The sequence below is a fragment of the Chiloscyllium plagiosum genome, unplaced genomic scaffold, assembly GCF_037043375.1.
Source record: "Chiloscyllium plagiosum isolate Xiang-an unplaced genomic scaffold, Cpla_swu_hap1 HiC_scaffold_17, whole genome shotgun sequence".
NCBI classification, from domain to species: domain Eukaryota; kingdom Metazoa; phylum Chordata; class Chondrichthyes; order Orectolobiformes; family Hemiscylliidae; genus Chiloscyllium; species Chiloscyllium plagiosum.
In genome coordinates, this window is record NW_028270155.1 from 28,152,681 (window position 1) to 28,178,316 (window position 25,636).

General features: G+C 38.9%; 1 protein-coding gene across 7 annotated transcripts in view; it reads left to right on the forward strand.

Moving 5' to 3' along the window:
* zfhx3b (zinc finger homeobox 3b) overlaps positions 1–25,636 on the forward strand; it is a 566,603-nt gene that overhangs the window by 477,835 nt on the left and 63,132 nt on the right. For all 7 annotated transcript variants that reach the window (XM_043706688.2, XM_087995764.1, XM_087995766.1 and 4 more), the window contains one exon: positions 20,670–20,777. In XM_043706688.2, coding sequence (XP_043562623.2) covers positions 20,670–20,777 — 108 coding nt within the window. The remainder of the gene's footprint in view (positions 1–20,669; positions 20,778–25,636) is intronic.

Below are 25,636 nucleotides of genomic sequence, written 5' to 3' on the forward strand. Positions count from 1 at the left end.
TAAGATTCTGAATGTTGCACCCTCAATATCAAAAGCCTGAATGCATCCAAATGCACAGTATGGGGGGATGGGAAGAGCAGCTTGTTGAAAGTGTTTCTTGGTGCACTGAGGATTCCACATAATAAATTGGCTCCCTTTGTTATTTGTGGCCAATTAATATAGAATGTACATTGAACTGGAAACCTTTCATATGCAGCAGGTCACAGATATTCAAAATAAATTGCTTATATCCAGATTAGGTTTACACATAACGGGACTAGATATACAGGTTCCCTGGAACAAATTAGGACGGTGAAAATGTGCTTATCTCAGGAATTTCCTGAGATAAGATTTGCATATAAATGGATTAATGTGTATATCCATAGACACTATATATAAAAAGACATATAACATCATGAATAAATAATTATTAAAATGACTAAACTTCGAAAGAACGATTTGTAGCTTAGTGAAATTTGACTATTAGACTCTTTTTTTAAAAAAAGCCTACTACTTATTAATTTTGACACATATTAGCCTGTTTATACCACGGTAGAACCAAATTTAATATTTGGGTTAAAGTATCATGGAACTGGCCTGAATTTAACATGCAAACCAGCTTAATCTTTTTACATCTAATGCAATTATGAATGAACCGGTCATAAGCACCCTTTAGCTTATAAAAATAACTCTGAACTTTGGGTTATCTTCCTGCATTCTCTTATTTTCTTATCTTTGTTACAGCCTTTTCTGCCTCATTCAGTTGTTAACTTCTTTTAGCATATTGTATGGGATCTGCTTGTTTTTTTCAATTGTGTTGCTGTTTTATTCAATTGTTTTTCAACTGCTTTATCCTGGATTATTTAACTTAGAAACCCATTTATGTCCTCATCTTAATTGATGTCACAGTCTGTCATATCAGACTTTTTTTTGTTAAATAAAGAAGTTCTGGCTGTGTCTGACTGCTTTATTTTTCTCATTCTTTGTGGAAATGCACTTTATAATCCTCAAAGAATAATTCACCGAAATTTTGTTAATTGAGAATCTCAAATGAAGGGGCAGGTTCTTCTGCTTGTTCATGGGATGTATACTCACTGGCAAGGCCAGCACTTTTGTCTATCCCTAATTGGCATTGAGAAAGTGATGGTGATGAGCTACTGCCTTGAGCTACTGTAGTCTGTGGTGTGGGTACATCCCAGTTTGGTCAAATAGGACATTGTGTGATTTTGAAGGCATAAAGTGATGAAGAGGGTGCCAGTCAGATTGACTCCTTTGTCCTGAACTTTGTGTAGTTTCTTGAGTGTTACTGGAGCTACACTCATTCAGGTAAGTGGGGAGCATTCAATCATGCTCCTCACTAATGTCTTGCAGATGATAGAAAATATTTCATGAGTCAGAAAGTGAGTCTGGCTAGGTTTCTGGTCAGTGCATATTGATGGTGAGAATTCAATACTGTTAAAGCTGGTTAGACCTTTTGTTATTGCACTTTACATTGTGTGTTAGGAATTTTCCTAGCTGCTTATCAGAGCACACCTGAATGTTCTCCAAGTCTACTGCACTGTACCATGGACTACTTTGTGGCAGCAGATCTGAGGATAACATAGACTTAAAACAGAACCCTGTAGTCAATAAACTTTCAATCAAACAAAAACCTCAATGGGTATGCAAGTAAGAGGGATAAGGAAATGAAGATTGAGATGTGCAGTAAGACACAGATGAACAATTCTTCTCTGGTCAGTTGGTATTTCTTAAATATAAATTAGTGGGGATCCATAAAGTCATTACCAGCCCAAGACAATCTGCTTCTCAGCAGTGTTAGCTGGTCGACGTAGCAGATCCAGTGAAGTACGTACGGGAGGCTGGTCCCACATGGCCGTAGCCTGGTTCCCTACATTACACTGTGTGACTATGTTAAGTCAAGGAGAATAATATGTTAAGATTACTCTTCTGAAGAACCTGATGTGGAAAAGCAAAAGTGAAGTAACTTTTGGTTTTGTAGCCTGTGGATGCAGCCAATTTCTATCATACGTCTCTGATGCTGCCTCAAAGTAAATTTTATAGATTTGAAAAGCATTGATGCTTTTCAAGTACTAACCTATAGTTTTTTAAGGTTTTTAATCAGGTGCATGTTAATGTATGTTAGGACACAGTGGTATTAGCAAGGCAAATAAACAAACACCGCTTTAAACAATTGAGGGGAAAAAAATCAAATTAAGTCAAGATTTCAATGGTTTGGTATGAGCCAGATTGTGTGTTAAACTTTTATAGGCTGCAGAATATAGGGATGTCTGGGGGAGTTAAGAAGCATCGCAATTTAAAGGCCATTTTTATGTCGGGAGAGGGGCAATTTTTTAAAAATTCATTTGTGGAATGTGGGCATTACTAGTCAGGCCAGCATTTCTAGCTCATCCCTAGTTGTCCTTGAGAAGGTGTGATGAACTGCCTTCTTGAACTGCAGCAGCTCATGTGCTATAGGTAGACCCATAATGCTGTTAGTGAGGAAACTCTCGGGATTTGACACAGCGACAGTGAAGGAATGGTGGTATATTTCCAAGTCAGGATGCTGAGTAGTTTGAAGGGGAGGTTGCAGGTGGTGGTGATTAAATGTATCACCTGCCCTTGTCCTGATGGACAGAAGTGCTCAAAGGTTTAGAAAGTGCTGTCTAAGGAGCTTGGATGAAATTCAACAGAGTATCTTGTAGATGGCACAAACTGCTGCTACTGAGTGTCAATGGTGAAGAGAGTGGATTCTTTTGGATATGGTGCCAATGAGATAAGCTGGTTTCAAGCTTGTTGAATGTTGTTGGAACTGCAACCATCCAGGCAAGTGTGGAGTATTCCATCACATCTCTGATTTGTGCCCTATAGATGGTGGACAGGCTTTGGGGAGTCAGGAGCTAAGTTTCTCACTGCAAGATTCTTACCCCATGATGTGTCCCTGTAGCACAGTGTTTATATAGCTACTCCAGTCCAGTTTCTGCTTAATGGTAACCCCGAGGATGTTGATAGTGGAGGATTCAGTAATGGTAACACCATTATACGTCAAGGGGCAATTGTTTGTTCCTTATTGGAGATGGTCATTGCCTGGATTTCTGTGGCACAAAATAAATGCTGTCCCTTAATCGCAATCCTTCCGTCTCCATCGTGTCTGCTCTCAGGAGGAGCAATTCCACTCCAGGACACCCCAGATAGCCTCCCATTTCAAGGATTGCAATTTCCCCTCCGACTTGGTCAACAATGTCCTCCAGCGCATCTCCTCCACTTCCTGCACCTCTGCCCTTGAACCCCACCCCTCCAACCACAAGAATAGAACCCCCCCGGTGCTCACCTTCAACTCCCCCAATCTCTGGATACAACCTATTATTCTCCGCCATTTCCACCACCTAAAATCAGACCCCACCACCAGAGCTGTAATTTCCTCCCCACGCCTATCAGCGTTCCGCAGAGACCATTCCCTCCGCGATTCCCTCGTTAGGTCGACGCGCACCACCAAACTACCCTCCATTCCCAGCACCTTCTCTTGCCAGGTATAAAACCTGCACCCACACCTCCCCCCTCACCTCTGTCCAAGGCCCCAAAACATCTGGCAGAGATATTCCTGCACATCCAAACACCTCATCCACTGTGTCTGTTGCTCTTAAAATGGTCCCTTCTACATTGGGGAAGCAGGACGCCAACCCACGGAATGTTACAAGGAACATCTCTGGGACACACGCACCAAGCAACCCCACCGCCCCATGGCCGACCACTTCAACTCCCCTCCCACTCTGCCTGAGACATGCAAGTTCTGGGGCCTTGGCCTCCTCCACTGCCAAATCCAAGCCACCAGACACCTGGAGGAGGAACGCCTTACCTTCTGCCTTGGGACCCTCCAACCACACGGCATCAAAGTAAGGATACTACCTTACCTGCTGTGCTTTTCCAGTACCTCACTTTTTGACTTGCAGCTTTCAGCCCAAGCCTTGATATCTTTCAGGTCTTATAGTGCTTCAGTATCTGAGGTGTGTAAATCATAGGACAATGAACATCCCACTTCTATCCTATGATGGAGGGAAGGTTGTTTTTCAAAGTAGCTGACAATGGTTTGGACTGGCACACTCCTGTGAGGGACTAGGGGCTCTTGTGGTTCAGTTGTCATGTCCAGGGGCCAGGATTCAAGTCCCACCTACTCTAGCAATGTATAATAACATCATTGAACAGATTGATTAGGAGAATAATCTCTAACAAACTCCTGCAGAGAGACACCACAAACATTTTGCTTTTTTCCAAACATGATTCCAACTAGGCAGCTTTTGCTTGGACTCTCCAGTGCCACACTAAGTCAAATGTGGTCTTGATGTCAGGGTAGTCACTTACTCCACCTCATTTCGAGCGACTGGAATAACATGAACTATAATCCACTTTATTATAGGTACCAGAGGATGAAATTACTGTGATAGAATGTAGACACTGACAAGTTGACACCTTCCCTTTGAGAGAGTGCAGTATTTGGTTGCTGCTGGGAGAAGATCAAAGTACCCAGCTGAAATCATAGAATCTCTACAATGCATAGAGAGGCTACTCAGTCCATCAAGTCTGTGCCAACCCTCTAAAGACCACCCCGTCCTCACCATAGTTAACCCACCTAACCTGCGCATCCCTGGACACTACTGGATAATTTAGCATGGCCATTCCATCTAACCTGCACATCTTTGGACTGTGGGAGGAAACTGGTGCACCTGGAAGCAACCCAGGAGAAATAGAGAGAACATACAAATTCCACACAGACAGTTGGCCAAGGCTGGAATTGAACCCTGGTCCCGTGAGGCAGCAGTGCTAACCACTGTGCTATTGTGTCACTCCTGCGGCAAATCTATAACCATTGTCTTGAATTTGGCTTGAAGACAAGTTTTCCCAGTAGGAGAGGAATGTGTTACTCCTTGCATCACTGGTGTATGTTTTCTGGTTAAGGAGGAAGCAGCAGTGTTACCAGCACCTGCTCCACATGTCTACAGGTTAAACCCTGCCATAACTTCAGGAAGAATAGAATGGAGACATTTAAAGGAGTAAAAATTACAGTAACTATACTATGCAATTTAAGTTGATTTCCTTTTTGCTGACTACCCTGGAAGAAGTGATAACTCGATGAAATGATTGTTAAAACTCTGATGTCTTCTGCACAGTAAATCACAAGCCACAAGGATCGGTGCTGGGTCCTCTACTTTTTGTCATTTACATAAATGATTTGGATGCGAGCATAAGAGGTACAGTTAGTAAGTTTGCAAATGACACCAAAATTGGAGGTGTAGTGGACAGCGAAGAGGGTTACCTCAGATTACAACAGGATCTGGACCAGATAGGCCAATGGGCTGAGAAGTGGCAGATGGAGTTTAATTCAGATAAATGGGAGGTGCTGCATTTTGGGAAAGCAAATCTTAGCAGGACTTATACACTTAATGGTAAGGTCCTAGGGAGTGTTGCTGTACAAAGAGACCTTGCAGTGCAGGTTCATAGCTCCTTGAAAGTGGAGTTGCAGGTAGATAGGATAGTGAAGAAAGCGTTTGGTATGCTTTCCTTTATTGGTCAGAGTATTGGGTACAGGAGTTGGTAGGTCATGTTGCGGCTGTACAGGACATTGGTTAGGCCACTGTTGGAATATTGCGTGCAATTCTGATCTCCTTCTTATCGGAAAGATGTTGTGAAACTTGAAAGGATTCAGAAATGATTTACAAGGATGTTGCCAGGATTAGTGGATTTGAGCTGTAGGAATTGACCAGGCTGGGGCTGTTTTCCCTGGAGCATCAGAGGCTGAGGGGTGACCTTATAGAGGTTTTCAAAATTATGAGGGGCATGGATAAGATAAATAGGCAAAGTCTTTTCCTTGGGGTCGGGGAGTCCAGAACTAGGGGGCATAGGTTTAGGGTGAGAGCGGAAAGATATAACAGAGACCTAAGGGGCAACCTTTTCACGCAGAGGGTGGTGCATGTATAGAATGAGCTGCCAGAGGAAATGGTGGAGGCTGGTATAATTGCAACATTTAAGAGGCATTTGGATGGGTACATGAATAGGAAAGGTTTGGAAGTATATGGGCCGGGTGCTGGCAGGTGGGACTAGATTGGGTTGGGATATCTGGTCCGCATGGACGGGTTGGTTCCATGCTGTATATCTCTATGACTCTAAAATTGTAATTTTTGTCATAGATTTGTCTAAGAAAATTTACCTGCAGAATGTAGTTCCTTTTTGGGGAAAAAGCATCCAATCAGATAAGACAGTATCTCTGCTCTGGAAACAGTATACTTGGGAGGTGAGGCTGCAACTTCAGATGCATTTTAGTTTTCTGAAGTGTTGTCTTTTTTTATTTGGTCACCACACGGCAGATACTAATAGTTAGAGTGGAGCTTAGGTAAGGTAATTTAACCTTTTTCAGTCTGAAGTACTTTTGATTTATATCTCTTGACTAATGTTTTGATTTGCTCTGGCTGCACAGGGCAGTAACTGATCTGACATTTTGCACACCCTTTTAAAGAAGCAATTGTTAAGCTCAGGGTGTGCTCAGGTACAACTCTGAAGAAACCACATTAGGTTCCAGAAGTTTTCCTAACTATTATATATGTTGCGGCCTCAATTTTCCTCATGTTGAGAGTCTGTTTTTAATGAGTAGAAATAATACTTTTGTTCTAAAAACAGTAAAATCTCTCCCACTTATATAATCAGTGGCATAATGACAGTATCATACTGTTGCCTGCATTACTGAGCATTTCTCTGTGTTCAAGAAGTGTCACAGTGATCATAAGTAGGGTTGTTAAATATTGAAACTCTTCAAGCTTTCTTAGAAAATGCAGAGGATTTGCGTAAAATTGTTTCTTGTTTGAATGCTGAGATCTGACTGTGGATAATTTGGTACCATATTGGTGTTAGGTTCTTGATTTTGGTTTCAGCCGTGGATTAGACAAACAAATTCAGAAAGATGCCCAAGAATTAAGAGAATTTTTAAAGCAGTGATGAACTAGAAGCTCCACATTCCTTTTCTCATTAATTATTGCTAAGTCAGAAAAAAATCAGTCTTAAGATTGCATGTATGGATAACAGCATTCACAAAGAGAAATATCCTTACAGGCGTTTCAATTAAAAGTAGACTCTGTAATATACAAGCTGGCTTGTCACTATTGTCCTTGTGTGTCGAATCTGTCTTCACTTTGGCAAGGCTTACACACAGCCGTCATATGTTGTTTAATGAATACTCCAGCATTCTTAATCTTCACCTCATAACAAATTCTCAAGTGCAAACTTCAATTTGTGCCAAACATCGTTGAATAATCAATACAGTAAAAGAGTGAACATTTTAAAGGAGAATGGATGAATGAGAAATTACAAACACAGCAAGAGCATTAGTTGACTGTGAATGGCAATGCAGGACTGTATAATCAGACCCTTGATTCTATTTGCATTGATGCTGGTTGTATACAATAGGTTACCTTTTGGGAGACTGTACGTCAAGAGAATCAGCTGCTTAGATTAGTATGAAACATTCAATTTTCTTATGATTTATAAGCTTACAAATCACATACATTGACTTGTACATTTGACTTTTTTATCTGCACTTCTATGTAGAAAGACTCGAGATGACCGTATTTATTGTAAAACTTTTGGAGAAAAATTGAGCTTTTTCCATTTTCCCTGTCCGAGTTTACTCCCTATTTCTCTTAAAGACACTAGTTTGGATTTCAGGCTCATGTATGTCCATACATGATGTGAAAGTGTCGGTGAATTCTAACCACAGCAGAAATAAAAATTGAACCAGGGAAGTCACAACTCATAAGAATGATAATCCTTGCCATTTTGTTTCTTTTCCTAGTTTGTGGGTACTGTAGCGACTGGTAAATTGTCAAATACTGCCTTGATTAACTTCAGCTGATTTGACAAAGGACAAAAACATTAATTCACAAACTTTACCATCTCAGTATCTGAGTGGTACACAAGTACATTCTTGGCCATTACAGGAGCCAAGAGGTTTCCTTTCTTTAAATAAAGCTCTGATTTATTTTAATCCCACAGGTATGTTCTGGTGAAATGGCAAATACTCATGGCTGTTATGGTGTTTAATAAATTAGACTGTTATTCTAAACCAGACACACTCATTTCCTTCACATTATTCCAAAAAAAACAAAGAAAATGGCTGAACAAATGTTGCTCTTTGTGACTACAAAATGGTCAGTCATTTTGTGATGTATATACTTCGCCATGCTTTGAATGCCTTTGCATTAACTGAATGCAATATGGGCCAATAAAACTGATATCATGGTTAAAAATATAAAATAATGGTCTAGAATATGCTGGGAAAATAAGAACAAGTTCAGAGCACACACAGTTATTAGTATGTAAATTGTCCAATAATTTATGATGATGAAGAGATCTGCCATGAGCTGAGAATTGCCATAAATTGCTGGGCGATTTGCACCACTTCACCATCAGCCTCACAAACCAAGAACTCACCCTGAATCTTCCCATAAGTTTCAAGAATATGCTGCATTTGCATTATTAAAGCAAATTAAATTTGCTACAGAATGATAGGTGAATCTTTTAATCCAGTTTTTCTTATTTCCCTCTATATTTCTGTCTTTGAATCTAGTACGACTCTAATTCACTCAATTACCTTCTCTGTCATTCCTGTTTCCTTCTCATTAGTTAAGGAGATAGACTGTTGGTCCCTTCATTCACCAAGGTCACAGCCACTCTTTGACCTCTCTGCGCCATTATCAGCTTGCACTTTCAGCAATCTGCAACGCAAAAGTTTTCTTTGAGCTGGCCAGTGAGGAAAGCCAACAAAAACAGGTTACACCGTGAGATGCTATGCTCCAGTAAATTCTGGGCGATTCTTGCATTGGTGATGAAGGTTCATTGTTTCTGTTTAAAATGTAATCGCGAAAATAGAAGTGTCTAGGACGGCTTGTCCTTTTTGCTTATTGTTTATCGAGTGAATGCTTTGCAATTAAAATCTGTTTGTGGTGGAGTACATCTACAGGGGATGAGCTATTAACAAAGGGATCTGACAGTTTCAGGTTGGTGATTTTTATTCCAAATGAAAAATCAATATGTTTTTCTGGGTTATACATATTCAGAATGGACTGATATTTCCATCATAATGGAAAATAGGTGTCCTGTTACTCCCTCCCTTGCCATCTCTGTGCCATTGCATTTTCCAATCCACTGGTAAATATTTCAACCTGATTTGATTGCATTTCATGACAGCATTAATGTCCTCAGCCTAACCACACTTCAAGTAACTAAACAATGTCAGCTGTGGGCTAGTGTTTTACACATATTGTGTAGAAAATAGCCTGCAGAAGAGATATGAATAACTGTCTTTCAGCCTGGGTCCAAATGAACTTTCAGATTGTATGTGGTGTATCTGTATGGCTGTATCTCCAAGGCTGTAAAGGTGCACACTGGCCATTTAACATATTGTTAAATGGAATTTTTAAAAATGTTTTGAAATCCATGCAGCCGTAGATTTTCTGCTATAGGTTGCAATTTATCCTCAAATCTTGATATAAGAACTGAAAACGCTGAAAAGAAGCCGAGTTGCCTTCACAATATCTGTGGGGAAAGAAGCAGATTTATGTTTCAGGTTGATGACCTTTCATCAGAACTCAGAGAAAATTAAAAATGTAATAGGATTTAGGCAAGTGAAGCTCTGTGGGAAAAGAGAGCAAAATGGAAGGTCTCTGATAGGATGGACGGTAAGGCAGAACAGATTAAATGAAAACAAAAGTGTTCATGGTGCAGGGCCAAAGGCACAACTGTAGATGTAAAAGGTATATCTAGAGGAGATGGTAAATGGCATAATATAAGCAACTGCTGCCCGAAAGCAAATTGAAGTGAATATAAAAGAATTGCAAGAGAGATATACCAAAAACACCAAAGGACAAGAAACAAAATGGGGGCAGAGGTTACAATCAAATATTTTTCATCGCAATGTTGAACGTAGAAGCTGGACAATATCTAATGTAAAGATGAGACATTTATCCTTGAATTTATATTGAGCTTCTTCAGAATGCATGGGAAATCATGTCTCACAAACTTGATTGAGTTTTTTTGAAGAAGTAACAAAGAGGATTGATGAGGGCAGAGCAGTGGATGTGATCTGTATGGACTTCAGTAAGGCGTTCGACAAGGTTCCCCATGGGAGACTGATTAGCAAGGTTAGAGGGAGAACTAGTTATTTGATTACAGAACTGGCTCAAAGGTGGAAGACAGAGGGTTGTTTTTCAGACTGGAGGCCTGTGACCAGTGAAGTGCCACAAGGTTCGGTGATGTGTCCACTACTTTTTGTCATTTATATAAATGATTTGGCACCAAAATTGGAGGTGCAGTGGACAGCAAAAAAGGGTACCTCAATTTACAACGGGATGTTGAACAGATGGGCCAATGGGCAGATGGAGGTTAATTTAGATAAATGCGAGGTACTGCATATTGGGAAAGCAAATCTTAGCAGGACTTAGACACTTAAGGTCCTAAGGAGTGTTGCTGAACAAAGAGACCTTGGAGTGCAGATCCATAGCTTCTTGAAAGTGGAGTCACAGGTAGATAGGATAATGAAGAAGATGTTTGATATACTTTCCTTTATTGGTCAGAGTATTGAGTACAGGAGTTGGGAGGTCATGTTGTGGCTGAACAGGACATTGGTTAGGCCACTTTTGGAATATTGTAATTCTGGTCTCCTTCCTATCGGAAGGATGTTGTGAAACTTGAAAGGATTCAGAAAAGATTTACAAGGATGTTGCCAGGGTTACAGGATTTGAGCTGTAGGAATTGGTTGACCAGGCTGGGGCTGTTCTCCCTGGAGCATTGGAGGCTGAGGGATGACCTGATAGAGCTTTATAAAATCATGAGGGGCATGGATAGGATAAATAGACAAAGTCTTTTCCCTGGGTTGGGAGAGTCCAGAACTAGAGGGCATAGGTTTAGGGTGAGAGGGGAAAGATATAAAAGAGACCTAAGGGGCAACCTTTTCACATAGAGGGTGGTGCGTGTGTGGAATGGGCTGCCAGAAGAAGTGGTGGAGGCTAATACAATTGCAACATTTAAAAAGCAACTGGATGGGTGTATGAATAGGAAGGGTTTGGAGGGATATGGACTGGGTGCTGGCAGGTGGGACTAGATTGGGTTGGGATAGCTGATTGGCATGGACAAGTTGGACCAAAGGGTCTGTTTCCATCTCTCATGATTCTGTGAGCATGACGGTCAGAATGGGAGCAAGGTGGGGAATTAGAAAGACAGCCAGCTTTGGTACCTGGAATGTGCCTTGATATATTAAAAATGTAAACCTTCACAAAATTTCCTCAAAATAATTCCAGCATCCCTTGCACAGTTTAAGTTTCAGCCTCCACATCATCATCTTCCCCAAAGATCTCTTGCATGGCATGGAAATGACTGCCACAGTCTTATTTTTTCTTGAGTGCCCTCTTGTTGTGCCACCTATATTCTCCATCTTGAGCATCACATACTCAGAATCTTCTGGAGAAGGCCAACCAAGTGATGGTACTCATACTCTCCTGCAATACTCACACAGAGGCCTGTATGAGGAGTCAAAGTGGCTCATCTTTACATTTTTTTTCTCTCCATGCTAGACACAACACTGTTGCCTGCCTGTTACGTCCACATATTTAAAGTTTACTCTTGAGACTATTTCATTTTTTTCTTCAATCCTACTTTGAAGTTTTAATTCATTTGATTGATTTTTGTTTCTTCTCAAGTCCAGTAGACATTCCACATGGATGAAAAAGTCCTGTAGAACAAAGGAAATTCTCCTTTTTTTCAATTTGGTGTGTGTTTCTGTCCTGTCTGCAGATTGGCTAGATTTGTGAGTGGAGAGATATAAATCAAAAGTGCCGGATGTCTGAAACATTTGGGAAGGCAGGAGCATCTAAAGAGAAAAGACTAGTTCATCCACTTGCATCTCATTTCCAGCATTTTCTGTTTTTATTTCTCATTCACATGTACTTGCTGGAAAATGACTCATTTAGCTTGATCTCACAATTTCTGAATTGTAGTCAACAAGCTCATTCCTTTCTGCCATTCACTGGCAGACCCATATTACTCACTAAGTTATGAGCCAAAGTTCATAACCAGTGCAACATGAATTCAACCAAAGTCGACAGCATCACAAATTAATTAAATACCTTGATATTAAAAAGAAGCCAATTTATGTAATACTCATGAAGGTTACTTCTCATCAAATTATTTGGTTTGAGTGTTTTGACAGAAGTTCATTTAGTGTGCTTACACTCAAATATCTTGCTTTAGTTCTTTGAGACTTTCCAAAATGTCTGATTAACTCAGCTGTAAATGATCTGACTAAGAAAAACAGTAAAGCAGTGCAAATAAAGAAAGTACTCTTGTGAATTAATAGTAGGAGGCTTAGACCACATTGTAATTAAAGTAGGTTACTTCGAAGTATTGGTGTAAAAGGCGACATCTATCGACTTTGAGCATTTTCATCTGTGATCTGACGCTCCATTTTGAACAAATGTCTCAAAGAAATAATCACCAATTTCCAGTCACTTCAGTTTTCTGCTTTTCTCTCTTTCGCATCTTTCACTCAATTCCCATCACCATCCTCACCCCAAACCCCAAACAATTATTTGTTGTAATGAAAACAGTTAAAATCTTCCTACTCACAATTCAATATGTGACATGTAAGGGTGACCAAAGGTACAAAAGAAAGACATTGGGCAAGGTTCAACAGAGGGCAACATTGCAAGACATTTAAAATCCACACACTTGCTCAGACCAACATGTAAATAGACTTTGATGTTATTTTTTGGATTCCTTTCAACAATTCAGTTTGTAATTTTATAAAAATATTTTCAAAAGATCTTGTTCTGGGGAATCTTGGAGCTGTGGAAAGTTACCATTCCCATCCTGGGCACACGTTGGCAGCATCAAGCATTCCTAGATCTGCTCTAACAGAGTCAGATGAAAACTTAACCTCCTGCTACTACGTGTATGTTTCATTCCCAACCACAAAAGAGGACATTGTGCTATTCCACTGTGACATTTATTCCACATCCCACCACATTTATGACCCTCCCAAATGAATTCGCTATTTCATACTGTATTAGAGTAGTCTTGTCCTTGGGCAAACTCAAAACTAAAATCGAGGCTGTCCAAATCCATTTCCTTCCTGTTCACCTAAGCTTGTATGAATCCAGACTGTGGAGGTGAAGTATGAATATCTTGCCAGCGACAGCATCACAAAGATTTTTGAACTTGATATCTGAAAACTGGCCATTTTTTGGTAATGTTTTTAAGGAATGCTGCTTATGACAAGACTTAAGTTGCAATTATACAGCAAGTTTAGCATCAATGTGAGCTTGTTTTGGGTTCCTATCAGTGGAAGTGTTGCACTCCATCACGCATACAAAAGCCTTGAAACTAACCAGAAGATTAACTCATGCTGTTTGAATTTGAACTTAGTGCAATATAATTAGGACCAGAAATCAACCGATTGTGGTTATCCTGTTGAATTTTAGCTATTCAACCCTTATTTATAGGCCACTATTAATTCATACTTATCAAATTAGATATACAAAGGCAGGAGGAGACCTCTCATCCCCATGGCTGATCATTTACCTCAATCTCATACTCACACATTATTTTCATATCCCTTAATGTAACTGGAAATGAGAAATCTATCAATGTCTGTCTTGAACTTAATGACTGATGTTTCTCAGCTTTCTAGGCTAGAGAAATCTAAAGATTCATTACCCTCTGAGTGAAGAATTCCTCTTCATCTTGGTTCTAGATGGCTCCCCTTTTAATCTGATATGTGCCCTTTAGTTCTATACCCCATAGCCAGGAGAAATATTCTGCATCTATACTGTCTATCCCTTGAAGAAATTTTTAAGTTTTCATGAAACTGGCTCCCATTCTTCTAAACTTCAGAGAATACAGGACAAGTCTTCTTAATTCCTCCTCATAAAATAGTCCGACCATCCTAGTAATCTGACTGGTCCACTGCACTCCCTACAGCAAGTATATCCTTCCTTAGACAATGGGACCAATACACCCACTATAGACCAGCTGTGATTAGATTAGATTACTTACAGTGTGGAAACAGGCCCTTCGGCCCAACAAGTCCACACCGCCCCGCCGAAGCGCAACCCACCCCTACCCCTACCCCTACATTTACCCCTTACCTAACACTACGGGCAATTTAGCATGGCCAATTCACCTGACCTGAACATCTTTTGGATTGTGGGAGGAAACCGGAGCACCCGGAGGAAACCCACGCAGACACGGGGAGAACGTGCAAACTCCACACAGTCAGTCGTCTGAGGTGGGAACTGAACCCGGGTCTCTGGCGCTGTGAGGCAGCAGTGCTAACCACTGTGCTACCGTGCCGCCCACTGTGGTCTCACTAGTATCTGTATAATTGAAACAAAGTCGTTTGCTCCTGTATGCAAATCCATTTAGGATAAAACTAACATACTATTTGCCTTCTAAATCGTTTGCCGTGCCTGAATGCTAGCTTTGAGTAACTTGTGAACAAGAACATGTATGTTCCTTTGAACATCAGCAGTACAATCTTTCAACATATAATAAATACTCTGTCCTTATATTTCTCCTACCACAATGTATATCCACCAATTTCTCAACATCACCTGTATGCTGTTGTTCACTCACTCAGCCTGAATAAATTCCCATGAAGCTTCTTTGCATCCTCCTCACAACTCACATTTGTGTTATCTGGCAACTTGTAAGTCATTGATGTATGTATTGTGAACAGCTAGGGACCAAAGACAGATCTTTGTGATACGCCACTATTCAATGCGTGCCAATTTGAGAATGAACCATTTATTCCTACTCTCTATCTGTTAACCAATCCTCATTCCATGTTAGTATATCAAGCCCAATCCCATGTACTTTAATGTTGCTTACTAAGCTCCTGAGTGGACTTTATTGAAAGCCCTCTGAAAATCTAAATACACCACCTCCATTTGTTCCCCTGTTATGTCTCTGAAACCTCCATCAGACATGATTTCTCCTTCATATCTCTGTCAAATCAGGCTAACTGGTCTGCAGTTCCCTATTCTCTTTCACCATCCTTTCTTAAACAGTGGGGTTAGTTTGCAATCTTTCAATCTGTAGACACCAACGCAAATTGATAGAATTTTGAAAGGTGATCATCAATACATCCACTATCTCCATAGCCATCTCTTTCAATACTTGAGGGTCATAAGGTTAGATTTGTCAACTCTAATTTCCATTAATTTCTCTAATTATTTTCACTAATACTACTTTCTTTCAGTTCCACACTTTTACTAGACCCATGAATCTTAATTATTTTAGGGAGACTTCTTGTGTCTATTTCTGTGATTATAGGCACAAGGTATTTATTTTGCTTCTTTGCCATTTCTCTATTTCCTTCTATTAAATTTTCTGTCTGTGCTTGAATTGGACACATGTTTGTCTTTACTAATTTTCCCCATTTTAATTACCACAGAATGATTTACAATCTGTTTTATGTTTCTTGCTACTTTATGTACATATTCTAATACCTCCTATTTCATAACATTTCTTAGCCCTCCTATTCTGAACTCTAAAAGCTTCCCAATCCATTTTTGTCTTAAAGGAATGTATGTTTTTGAAAACTAAGCATTAATTCTTTAAAAACTAGACATTGCCTCTCCACAACCATACATTTTAATACAATTTTCCAATTCACCGCAGCCCTTCCTCCAGATAACATCATACTTGCTGTTATTTAGGTTTAAAACCCAGTTTCAGATTGAACTGCATCTTTTTCAAACTTCATAGAATCATAGAATAGAATCCCTTCCATGAGGAAGCAAGCCATTTGGCCCATTGAGTCCACATGGACCTTCCAAAGAGCATCCCACCCAGGTCCACCTCCCTACCCTATCTCTGTAACCCTACATTTCCATGGCTAATCCACCTAGTTTGCACATTTTTGAAATGTGGGAGGAAACCGGAGCACCTGGAGGAAACCCACACAGACACGGGGAGAATGTGCAAACTCCATACAGACAACCACCCAAGGCTGGGATCGAACTAGTGCTGTGACGCAGCAGGGCTAATCACTGAGCCATTGTGTTGCCGCTTTCCTAGTACAAAAGAAAAAGGAAAACTTCATAGAAAATTCTATCATACTATGGTCATTATTCCCTCAAAGTTCTTTTACAACAAAGTTATTAATTAGCTCATTCTTGTTGCATAATAATAGATCCTAGAACCATACCAAATGTTAAAGTATTAAACCCCAATTTACCCAACATTTGCTACAGGTCCAGGATTAGTGGGGCTTGATTTGTGGTGTGCTATCCCAGTGGGTCATAGCAGGCAAAAGGATTTTACTAAGTAATGTTGTATGCCAATGGTTTATATCTGTTTATTTGTTGTTACAGTCTAATAACTTGTAGCAAATAATAATTCTTGGTTAGTGCAGAAACCTGGTTTATGCTTTCTATAAACCTTATTAAAAGTTATTACAGATAAACAGATATAAACCATTGGCATATAACAACACTTAACAAAAATTCTAATCCTCTTATAAAGTCCCCTTTTGCACACACATACACACAGACAATAAAAGAGGATAAATAGATTATTGATACAGGAAGAAAAGCTGGAAAGTCAATTAATTGGCTTCCTGACTATAAAGTTAACTGCTCACAACAGGCCCCAAAGAACCCCAAAAATGCATAACCCTCCTTTCTGCACCATTTTCCAGCCATGTGTTCATTTCCTCAATATTCCTATTTCTAGTCTCTAGGTTTTGTACTTGGAGCGATTTGAAGCTTAATGTTTTTGAGGTCCTGCTTTACAATATCTTGCCTAGCTGCATACTTTCAGGACTCCATCCCTCTTCCATTTGTGTCATTCAAGCTCCTTCCAACCTCTGGCTCTTCACCTTCCCGAACAGAATGTCCTGCAGCGATTCTGACCTCCTTGAATTGTCCTCACCTGTATCCAAAATGCAATGCCAGTTAGTGAATGAGATAGACTAAGGGGACTCCACTGCCAGACTGGTCTTTCTACTCTGCTTAGGGATTACCCATTTCCGCTCTACCTGCCGAGTCTTAATCTGCAGTGTGACCACTTTGTTAAATGGACTACCCATGTCACACAATGATAGCATTTTTACAGCACAGGAAGAGGCCTTTTGATTCATCATATCCATGCCGGTGATCAAACATCCATCTATTCAAATCCCATTTTCCAGCCGTTGGACCATAACCTTCAAGTGTTCATCGAAATAATTGTTAAATGTTTTAAAGGTGTGATGATGCTACCCCTTTAATAGTGTTATGTTGTCCTTGGCTTTTTTCAAGAAGGCTTATGCCTGAAACGTCGATTCTCCTGTTCCCTGGATGCTGCCTGACCTGCTGCGCTTTTCCAGCAACACATTTTCAACTTACTGATCATGCCTCCTACATGTAATTCTCAGCTTTGCAGATACACTGCTGTGACTCCAGGCACCACTATATATTGTGGTGAAATTAGGTATTATTCCATTTTGATTTGTCTTGCTAGTCTGCACTCCATCTGGGATGATGGTTAACTGATCTGTTAATAGGTATTTCGCAATGATGAAATTAACATACCTTGTATGGGAGCAGGTTGTGGTGACCTTTGGTCCAGTTTCCCTTCCCACCTTGTCCAGAAACATATCATTTTGCTCAACATCGCCCTCTTGCTGTCCTCCTGAGGTTGGGTAACGTGAATCCTGCAAGCTGCCAGCTCATGGCACACTGCTGTGGAACTCCAAAGTCAAAGCACACTGCTTTTATCACAATGGAAACTCAAACAATTGGGAGTGCATTACTCGTACAAAAGCGACATCTGTTGCAAATAGGCACAGTGCTTGAACTCACCCTTTTGCTAAAGGCAGCCATAAAATAGATTAGAGGAGCTGTGTGCTAGATATTGCCATTTTATGAAGGGACAGGTAATGTCATAATGATAGATTTAATCTTGGGCCTCAATTCAAACCTTTTCAAACATATCTGATTTTTAGATGAAATTAGCTCACACCTAATTCCAATGGTTTATCTCTTTGACTCCAATGAGCTTCTCAGAAAAGTTAGTGTGAATTTGTACAAGCTCCTCATACTTGCAGTTCAATTTAGAGAGAATATCCTGCTGAATCAATAATGGATCCTCTTACTTCCCCCTAATACCAGTAATATATTGCTTCATAAAATGCCGCCCCCTATACTCCACCCCATGTGTGGTACTTCTCAGGCCACTGAGCCCCCCGTGTATAATGTAATGCTAGCCTTGCTCTGAACACCCAATAGCACGTACATAAAACTGATGGAAGAGGCAATCAAATGCTACAGTGTGAAATACCAGTAGAGAGAGAAATATAAAAGTGTTTTAATTGAAACAGTGTTGGGTCATCTGCAGTCTCTGTATGGTTCCTCCAGTGAACCAATCTGATAATGTTTATACAGGTTAGATCATCTATACTGGGGGCTGCTGCAGCTGCTAGGTTCTTCAGAACTAATACCAAGAAACCTCAAGAATACTTACTTTCTTTTCTCACTGAACAGCTGGAGAACTTAATGAGCAAAAATCTCAATCAGCTAACCTGACCTGACCTGACCTGACTTTGCATATTGTCCTTAATAAGGACTTACATTAAAGCATTGAAGAAACTGTTCATTCTTTGGGAAGTGGAGGATTGTCATTGTTCTGGGGCCCCCAGTCACTGCTGTTTGTGATTAAGTTGATGTGTAAAGTTTTGCTGTTTGCTGAATTCGGCTCCTTCACAGCATTGGCACAAAGTGCTCATTCACATTTAGATTAGTCTAACAGCTCCAGGGGTCAGTCTAAGGTCAGACTTAGTAATGATGTAAGGAGAGGCATGTCTGGGATTCTTATTTTGAACTGAAACACATACCAGGAACTATTGAGAAAGATGCATCCAGCAAAAAAAAAGTCTCAGACCTTTGAGGTACATTCCTTCTGCTGGATACCTTAAAAGCCTATATTTGCTCTTTTGAAAGTAACTTTCTCTTTCATGCTTGGCTTCTATGGACATATGTACTAGGCCTCAATCCTTCAGATTACAGTTTTGAGATACTGTATTATTAGGAGAAAGTTGTTCAGGCTGCAGAATACATGCAATCAGAGAACACAGTGCTTGCAAAAGCTGTAGATGTGCTGCAGCAGTCGGGAAATGTGTGGAGAGGGAGGTGCACAAGATCAAAAAAAAATCCAGAGTATGCATGAAAGAATCACAGCATGGGAGCCAGCTCTCATTGTCTGTGAGCGCACTCCTGCCAGTCGCGCATGTCGTTTCTCATTTTATTACAATAAAAAGGCGCAAGGAGTGTCACTTCGATAACCACAAAGCTTTTTTTTGCAAAAAGCAGGTTACACTTACTTTCAAGATACAATTGTGAAGCGGTTAAAATCCACAAGTAGGGAAAAGCTTTTTTTAAAATAAGCAGTTAATGTTTTGTTTCTCTTTGCACAGCGAGCTTGGCGACTGTGGTCAGAGTGTAATGTAATCAGACTGAGTGAAGGGGACAATAATATCCCATTTGGGGCTGTTGTGCAGATATTTTACAGGCCTAAGCTAAAGATGAAATGTGGATGCCAAACTGATCTTTGACCTTCCTGAGTTACTTCATACAGTATTAGCTTTTGATGATATTGGTATGTGAGGTACCTTAGCTTTCTCTCCAAATCTGATTTATTTTTTGCTTCCTTTGATCTTTTAAAATAAAACTTGGGTTTTCAAAATTGGCTTAAGGTAGAATGTTACCTCAGTAAGGAGTCTTATTAAAAATCAATGTAGCACAGCAGGACAAGTGGTGGTAAAATATCTTTTATATGATGGATCTCATCATGAGGTGAATGTTCAAGTCATCACAGGGACGGCCTATTGGAATCCTGCACTTAACCTCAGATATTAATTTGATGAATTAATGTGGTCCAAAACAGTGCATGCAGAAAGGATTATAAGATCTTCCTTTTAAAGCATTTCATTTTTTTTGTGTCAAACCTGGTATCCAGACATCACGGTGAGTTATATTATTACCATGTGCACAGGTTGGGGGAAGGGTGGTGGTGTTCTGAGGAAACAGGTTGACTTTGAAAGTCTGCTTGCTTAGGGTGACACCTATAGGTTAGATGTGGAAATGAATAGGTCAGTCAAACAACAATTGGAGATATTTTTAATCCACCTGTTCAGAAGCGTTATGGTATATATCTGGGGCAGGCAAGACTGTTTCCTGGACCTTCTAGGCTAGAGGTAGGAATGTTACCTTTGTGCTAAAAAAAACTGTTAAACAACAATTGTTTACTGGTATAGTGTGTTTCTTGTTCCAGTCTTAAAATTAATTTGGACATATTTCATACTCTCCCTTTTCCTTAAAGTATTCTGTAACTTTCTATGGTAAGTTAAAGTCAACCATTCCACTGTGTCATGCATAAAGTGTCAGTGATGATGGATATATTTTAATCCAAGTTGACTGGTTCAGGTGCAAAAGCAGGTTAGACACTCTGTAGAACCATCTCAGGCACTATTACAGCATTTTAGAATAGAACCCAATATAGCCTATGTGAGACATTTCCATTCTGCGCATATTTAGGTACTGTCTCGTTCAGGTTGAATTATGAACCACTTTCAACTTAGAAGAAGCACACTTAAAATCATTTTTCTCATTCTCCAGAAGAAAGCAATGAAGATGTGGAGGGTGCTAATGAGTCCATGCAGGAAGCAGAAGATTCTACCAAAGACAAAGACAGTGTGGGCGAGAAGGAACCCATCAAAGAAACAGGTAGGACATTATATGCTATTTCAATCTAAATGTATCCATCCCTTATCCTGGGAAGGATTATCGAGAACTTTTATCAGAAATGGTTCGGTGTCTCCAAATTGTATCTTTGCATGCCACCGAATACAGAAATGTGACCATCTAAAAACTCTCCTGACAGCATGTAAAATGTATCATTTTTAATTTTGTTTCTTCAATATTTAACAGTTCCTTACACAGTAGAAAGAATTTCAAAAGAAAGTCAAAATAAACTATAAATCACAAAAAGGTAGCATGCATGTTCAGGAGGAATTAGGGAAGTCAAATGGAATGTTGGCTTTTATTTGAAAAGCAATAAAGTATAAAAAGTAGTGAAGTCCTACTAAAACTATATAAAACATTAGTTAGACCACACCTAGAATGCTGTGAGCAATTTTGGTTCCCTTATCTAAGGAAAGAGAAATTGGCTTTGGAGATAGTTCAAAGAAGGTTCACAAGATTGATCCCAGAGATGGTTTTATGAGGAGAGGTTGAGTAGATTGGACTTGGTCTCATTTGGAGTTTAGAAGAATGAGAGGCAACTTCATTGAAATATAGATGATTCTTAGGGACTTAATAGGGTAGATGTGGGGAAAAAAATTTCCCACTTCTGGGAAAGTGTAGGATGAAAACATAATCTCAGAATAAGAGATTCCCCATTGAAGGCAAAGTTGAGAAAAAATCTTTTCAGATTTTCAGAAAATCTGGGAAATTCTTTACCTTGACAGAGGACTATCAAGGCTGGGTCATTAAGTATATTAAAGACTGAAATAGATGGATTTTTCATCAGTAAGGGAATTAGAGGTTGTAGGGAATGGCAGGATGGTTGAATTGAGGTTTATCAGATCAGCTATGATCTCATTGTATAGCCTACATAAACCCCTCTGCCTTATGGTCTCATAGTTTACATAATAATGTGCAGTAGTTTGGATTAAGTTGTGTCTGGTCAAGTTTGATCTAAAAGGTTCTTGAAAGTTAGCATGTTAAGCAAAGCAAACAGATGAATAAATGGTCATGGCTGAAATAACATAGGTCTGCACTTGCAAAGGTGAGAGAACTTTGATCCAACTCTTTGGATTCAGACTGCCCAGTGTATTTTGCATTGTAGTTTGTGTTTGGCTATTCTTTTATCATATGGATAGGTTGCCAGGTGACAAAGTAGCATTTTACTCTTCCAAGTTGTCTTTTAGCGCTTTTTATGTTGTGGGTAGAGTAATGATCTTGGAATTTATTGCATGAGCCCAAAGACATACTGAAACTTCCATTAGCATTATGCTGCAAATCAACATAATTATTTCAGGACATTATTCTGGAACATATTTGTTCCTAATTTTTTATTAAATGCTGAACGACAGCAAGCTTTCCCCACAAATAAAACTGAACACTGGGACTCATTTGAGCTCAAAGGTTTCCAGCACTAAATGCAAATCCACACGTGGTTTGTAATTGCTTCTATTTTGATGGGTGGTAGTAATCTTCCTGGAGACTTACTGCCATATCATATCACCTGAAAAAGCTACTGGACCAATCATAGCATAATGATGACAGATAGGCACAGTGACATCAAAAAGTATGGAAAACAACCACATTAATTAAAATGATCAGTTATTCATGAAACATTTAAATATTCATCACATTTGAAAAAGTGCAGAGAAACTATTACCCTTTTTAAATGCCATAATTGCATAGTCAACGCAATCTGTAGTGGTCTCAGTTTAAAAAAAAATTTTAAAGAATGACTACAAATCGAAGGAACATAATAGAAAGAGTTTGGGATTTCATGTAAAGGCAGTTTCCATTAATATTGCCAATCAATTTAAAAAATAATTCTTCTGAAATTGGTCTAAAATATTAGCCTGGCATTCTCCGTAATATGGTTGCTTACTTCAGCACCACACTTCTATTAAATTCCACTTGTGTCTGGCCTCAATTTGCTATAGGAAAAATTATTCTCTGATAACGCAATTTCCATAATAACTAGTTTTTCACACAAAATGCTTTGTGATTGCACAGTAATTCTTTTAGATGAAAATTGCTTTATCAGGCCATAAAAATGAATAAAACCTTATTAAAATGATGCATTACTTTAATGAAATGATTTATGAAGTTTTGTGGGCATTTAAAGATTAATAAGAATTATAAAACTAAACAACACCGACCCGTATTTGGTCTTTTCACTTGTGTGTTATTTTCTATCCAGTGAGCCACAAAAAGGTTACACTTTGGCTTTTCTATTCACTCAATTTGCTCCAAATGGTCTCCTCACAAAAATGTGTATTTATCATTAAAAATTTGGCATGTTTAAAAAATTTAACTGTACGAATGCTGAATTTACTCAAAATAACACCTATTTCACACAATTTCTTCAAGAATAACATTGTTTATTTACAATTCTGTGAGATAAGACTTACAATAGTCTTTCAGTGTGCAGGCACTTGGTGCTTTTTAATCTATTCTATAAGAACTCTTAATATTAACAGACTGAATTAAAGCAAAACACTGCAGAAGCTGTAAATTTTAAGCAAACATAGAGACTAATGGAGACACTCAGCGGGTCTGACATCTGTGGAGAGAGAAATAGAGTTAACATTTCAAGTCCGATATGACTTCCTCAGTTCCCCAGAAAAGTCATTCCAGACTCAAAACATTAACTTGGTTTTTCTCTCCAAAGATGCTGCCAGATCTGCTGAGTCTCTCCAGCACTCTCTGTGTTTGTTTCTTATCATTAACAAAGTAACCAATTTCACACAGCTCTACTAGTTAATGGAGCGGGAATCGAATTCATTGTGCTTGTAAGTATATTTGTACATGCAGGTGTATGACTCCATAATATATGCAATAATAGCTGGATTGGAACATCTTAGAATACTCTAATAAAACAAAGATTCCTATAACAGCATGAACTGCATTCTGACAATGTGTTGCCTACAATTCAGTGCCTTATTTTACACCGGTTACAGTATTTATACACTTAGGAATATTTTGACCACCAAGATTGCTTAGTCCACAAGCATGCATGATAATATTGTTTGTTTCAAAGCTAACCGTGCGTGTGAAAGGATGAAGAGTACTTATCAGCAGTTGTAACAAAACCTTCTCTGGTTTTTCATGCTTTGCGATCAGTGATCCATAATTCTTCTCCTTTCAGTGATATGGGAAGAGCAATTATAATTTTGCATTTTTCAGGATCAGTATAACTTCTATGTCCTGATTAAAAAGGTGGTTAGTGTCCAAGCTGTTACTGGCTCTCATTTCACAGACAAAAATCACCTGTAGCACACATACGTCTGGTAAAATCATGATTTCCATTCTAAAGAGACAAATCCCTGTAGAATTACTGAGACTTCATGGAATTTTGTTGACAGCAAAATTTACCATGAAATTGAGGTGTGTTAAGCCCTTCCTATATTAGAGTATAGCTTTGTTTTCTTTGAAAGGAGGTGATTTGAGAAACACGGGCTCCAGAACCATATTAACTAAATGGAGGCAAAATGAGCAGAATTGATATGTTTCATTTTATATGCATTTGAGAGCCATTGATTCTGTTCCATATCTCCTCACCAGTGAATTAAGATTTCTTCAACTATGAAGATTGGGTAACTTTACATACTACTAAGTAATTTTAATGCCATGTATGCACTATAATTCAGTATCAAGTTAGATGAATGTTTTATTTTGTAATTTCATATAAATACAAAATTTAAAAATGTGTTGAAATTTGACATTGAACATAGGTTTACAGTTTAGTTTGTATAGGAACTCATTGCTCTATAACGTGCCAAATTATTTAACATTGCTATTACATTTACAGAGGTACTTCACTGATATGAGAACATAGGGACAGTTGTTTTTGAAGCTACTAGTAAATTTGAGCTTTCATTTTTGATTGGTAATATAGAAATTCCAATTAGCCAGGTGACTCAATAATTAACAAATGTTCATGTATTTTTCAAGGCTGAGACAGCTCATGGATGTAGTGCTTAATCTTTGTTGTAGTCGTTTCTATTTCCAGTTGTTGAAGCAACCGATTTCTTAAATTTAATTTAATGAACAATTTAAATTACATCAAACTTTGTTGAGGCAGGCAACAAAATATTTCATTTGCTGGAGGTATAATTGAATTTTTCAGCTCTTCTGGACTTTTATACTTTTCTGCATGACAGTGGCAAAGAAAAGAGCCTCAAACCCTCCCTTACAGAGGGTCTCAGGGATCAAGTTCAGATTTTGTTCACACTTATCTAATAGACAATATTTAAAAATGTACATAGATAACTGGTCTTCCCTACATGCAGTGTAGAAAGTGTGCATGTCATCAACTAAATAACCTTTGACTAGAAGACGTGGAAGTGAAGATAATGTCCTCTGAGCTAGCAGAGCCTAGCCCATGGAATATTGCAATTTACCAACACCTTGCAAAGAACCATAAAAGATGATGAGAATTCCTCCATCCAGTGCATTCTTTATGCTAAATTCGCATGTAGTATGAGGAGCAAAATATCGAGGCAATGAGCAGCAACCTCTCAACTATAATCTATTAATATAAGCATCTATCATGACGGTCAGATTTATAAGGAAGTAGCAGTTTAATGGAAGACTATGAAAAATAAGTGAATGAATTAAATGAAAAATGAAGAGTAATACCGACAAAAGACAAGTATCAAGCAATATTGTCAAACCTATTGATTAACTGGTTAATAATAAGTTTCTAGAATAAACTGATTCTAAAATGTCTAATTGTTTCTATGCCCTATTCTGCTCCACAAGTTCCTGTACTAAAAATAAAATATTTATGAAACTATGGCCTAAAGGTTGAAGTTGCTCACCTAACGTTGTGCGATTAGTGA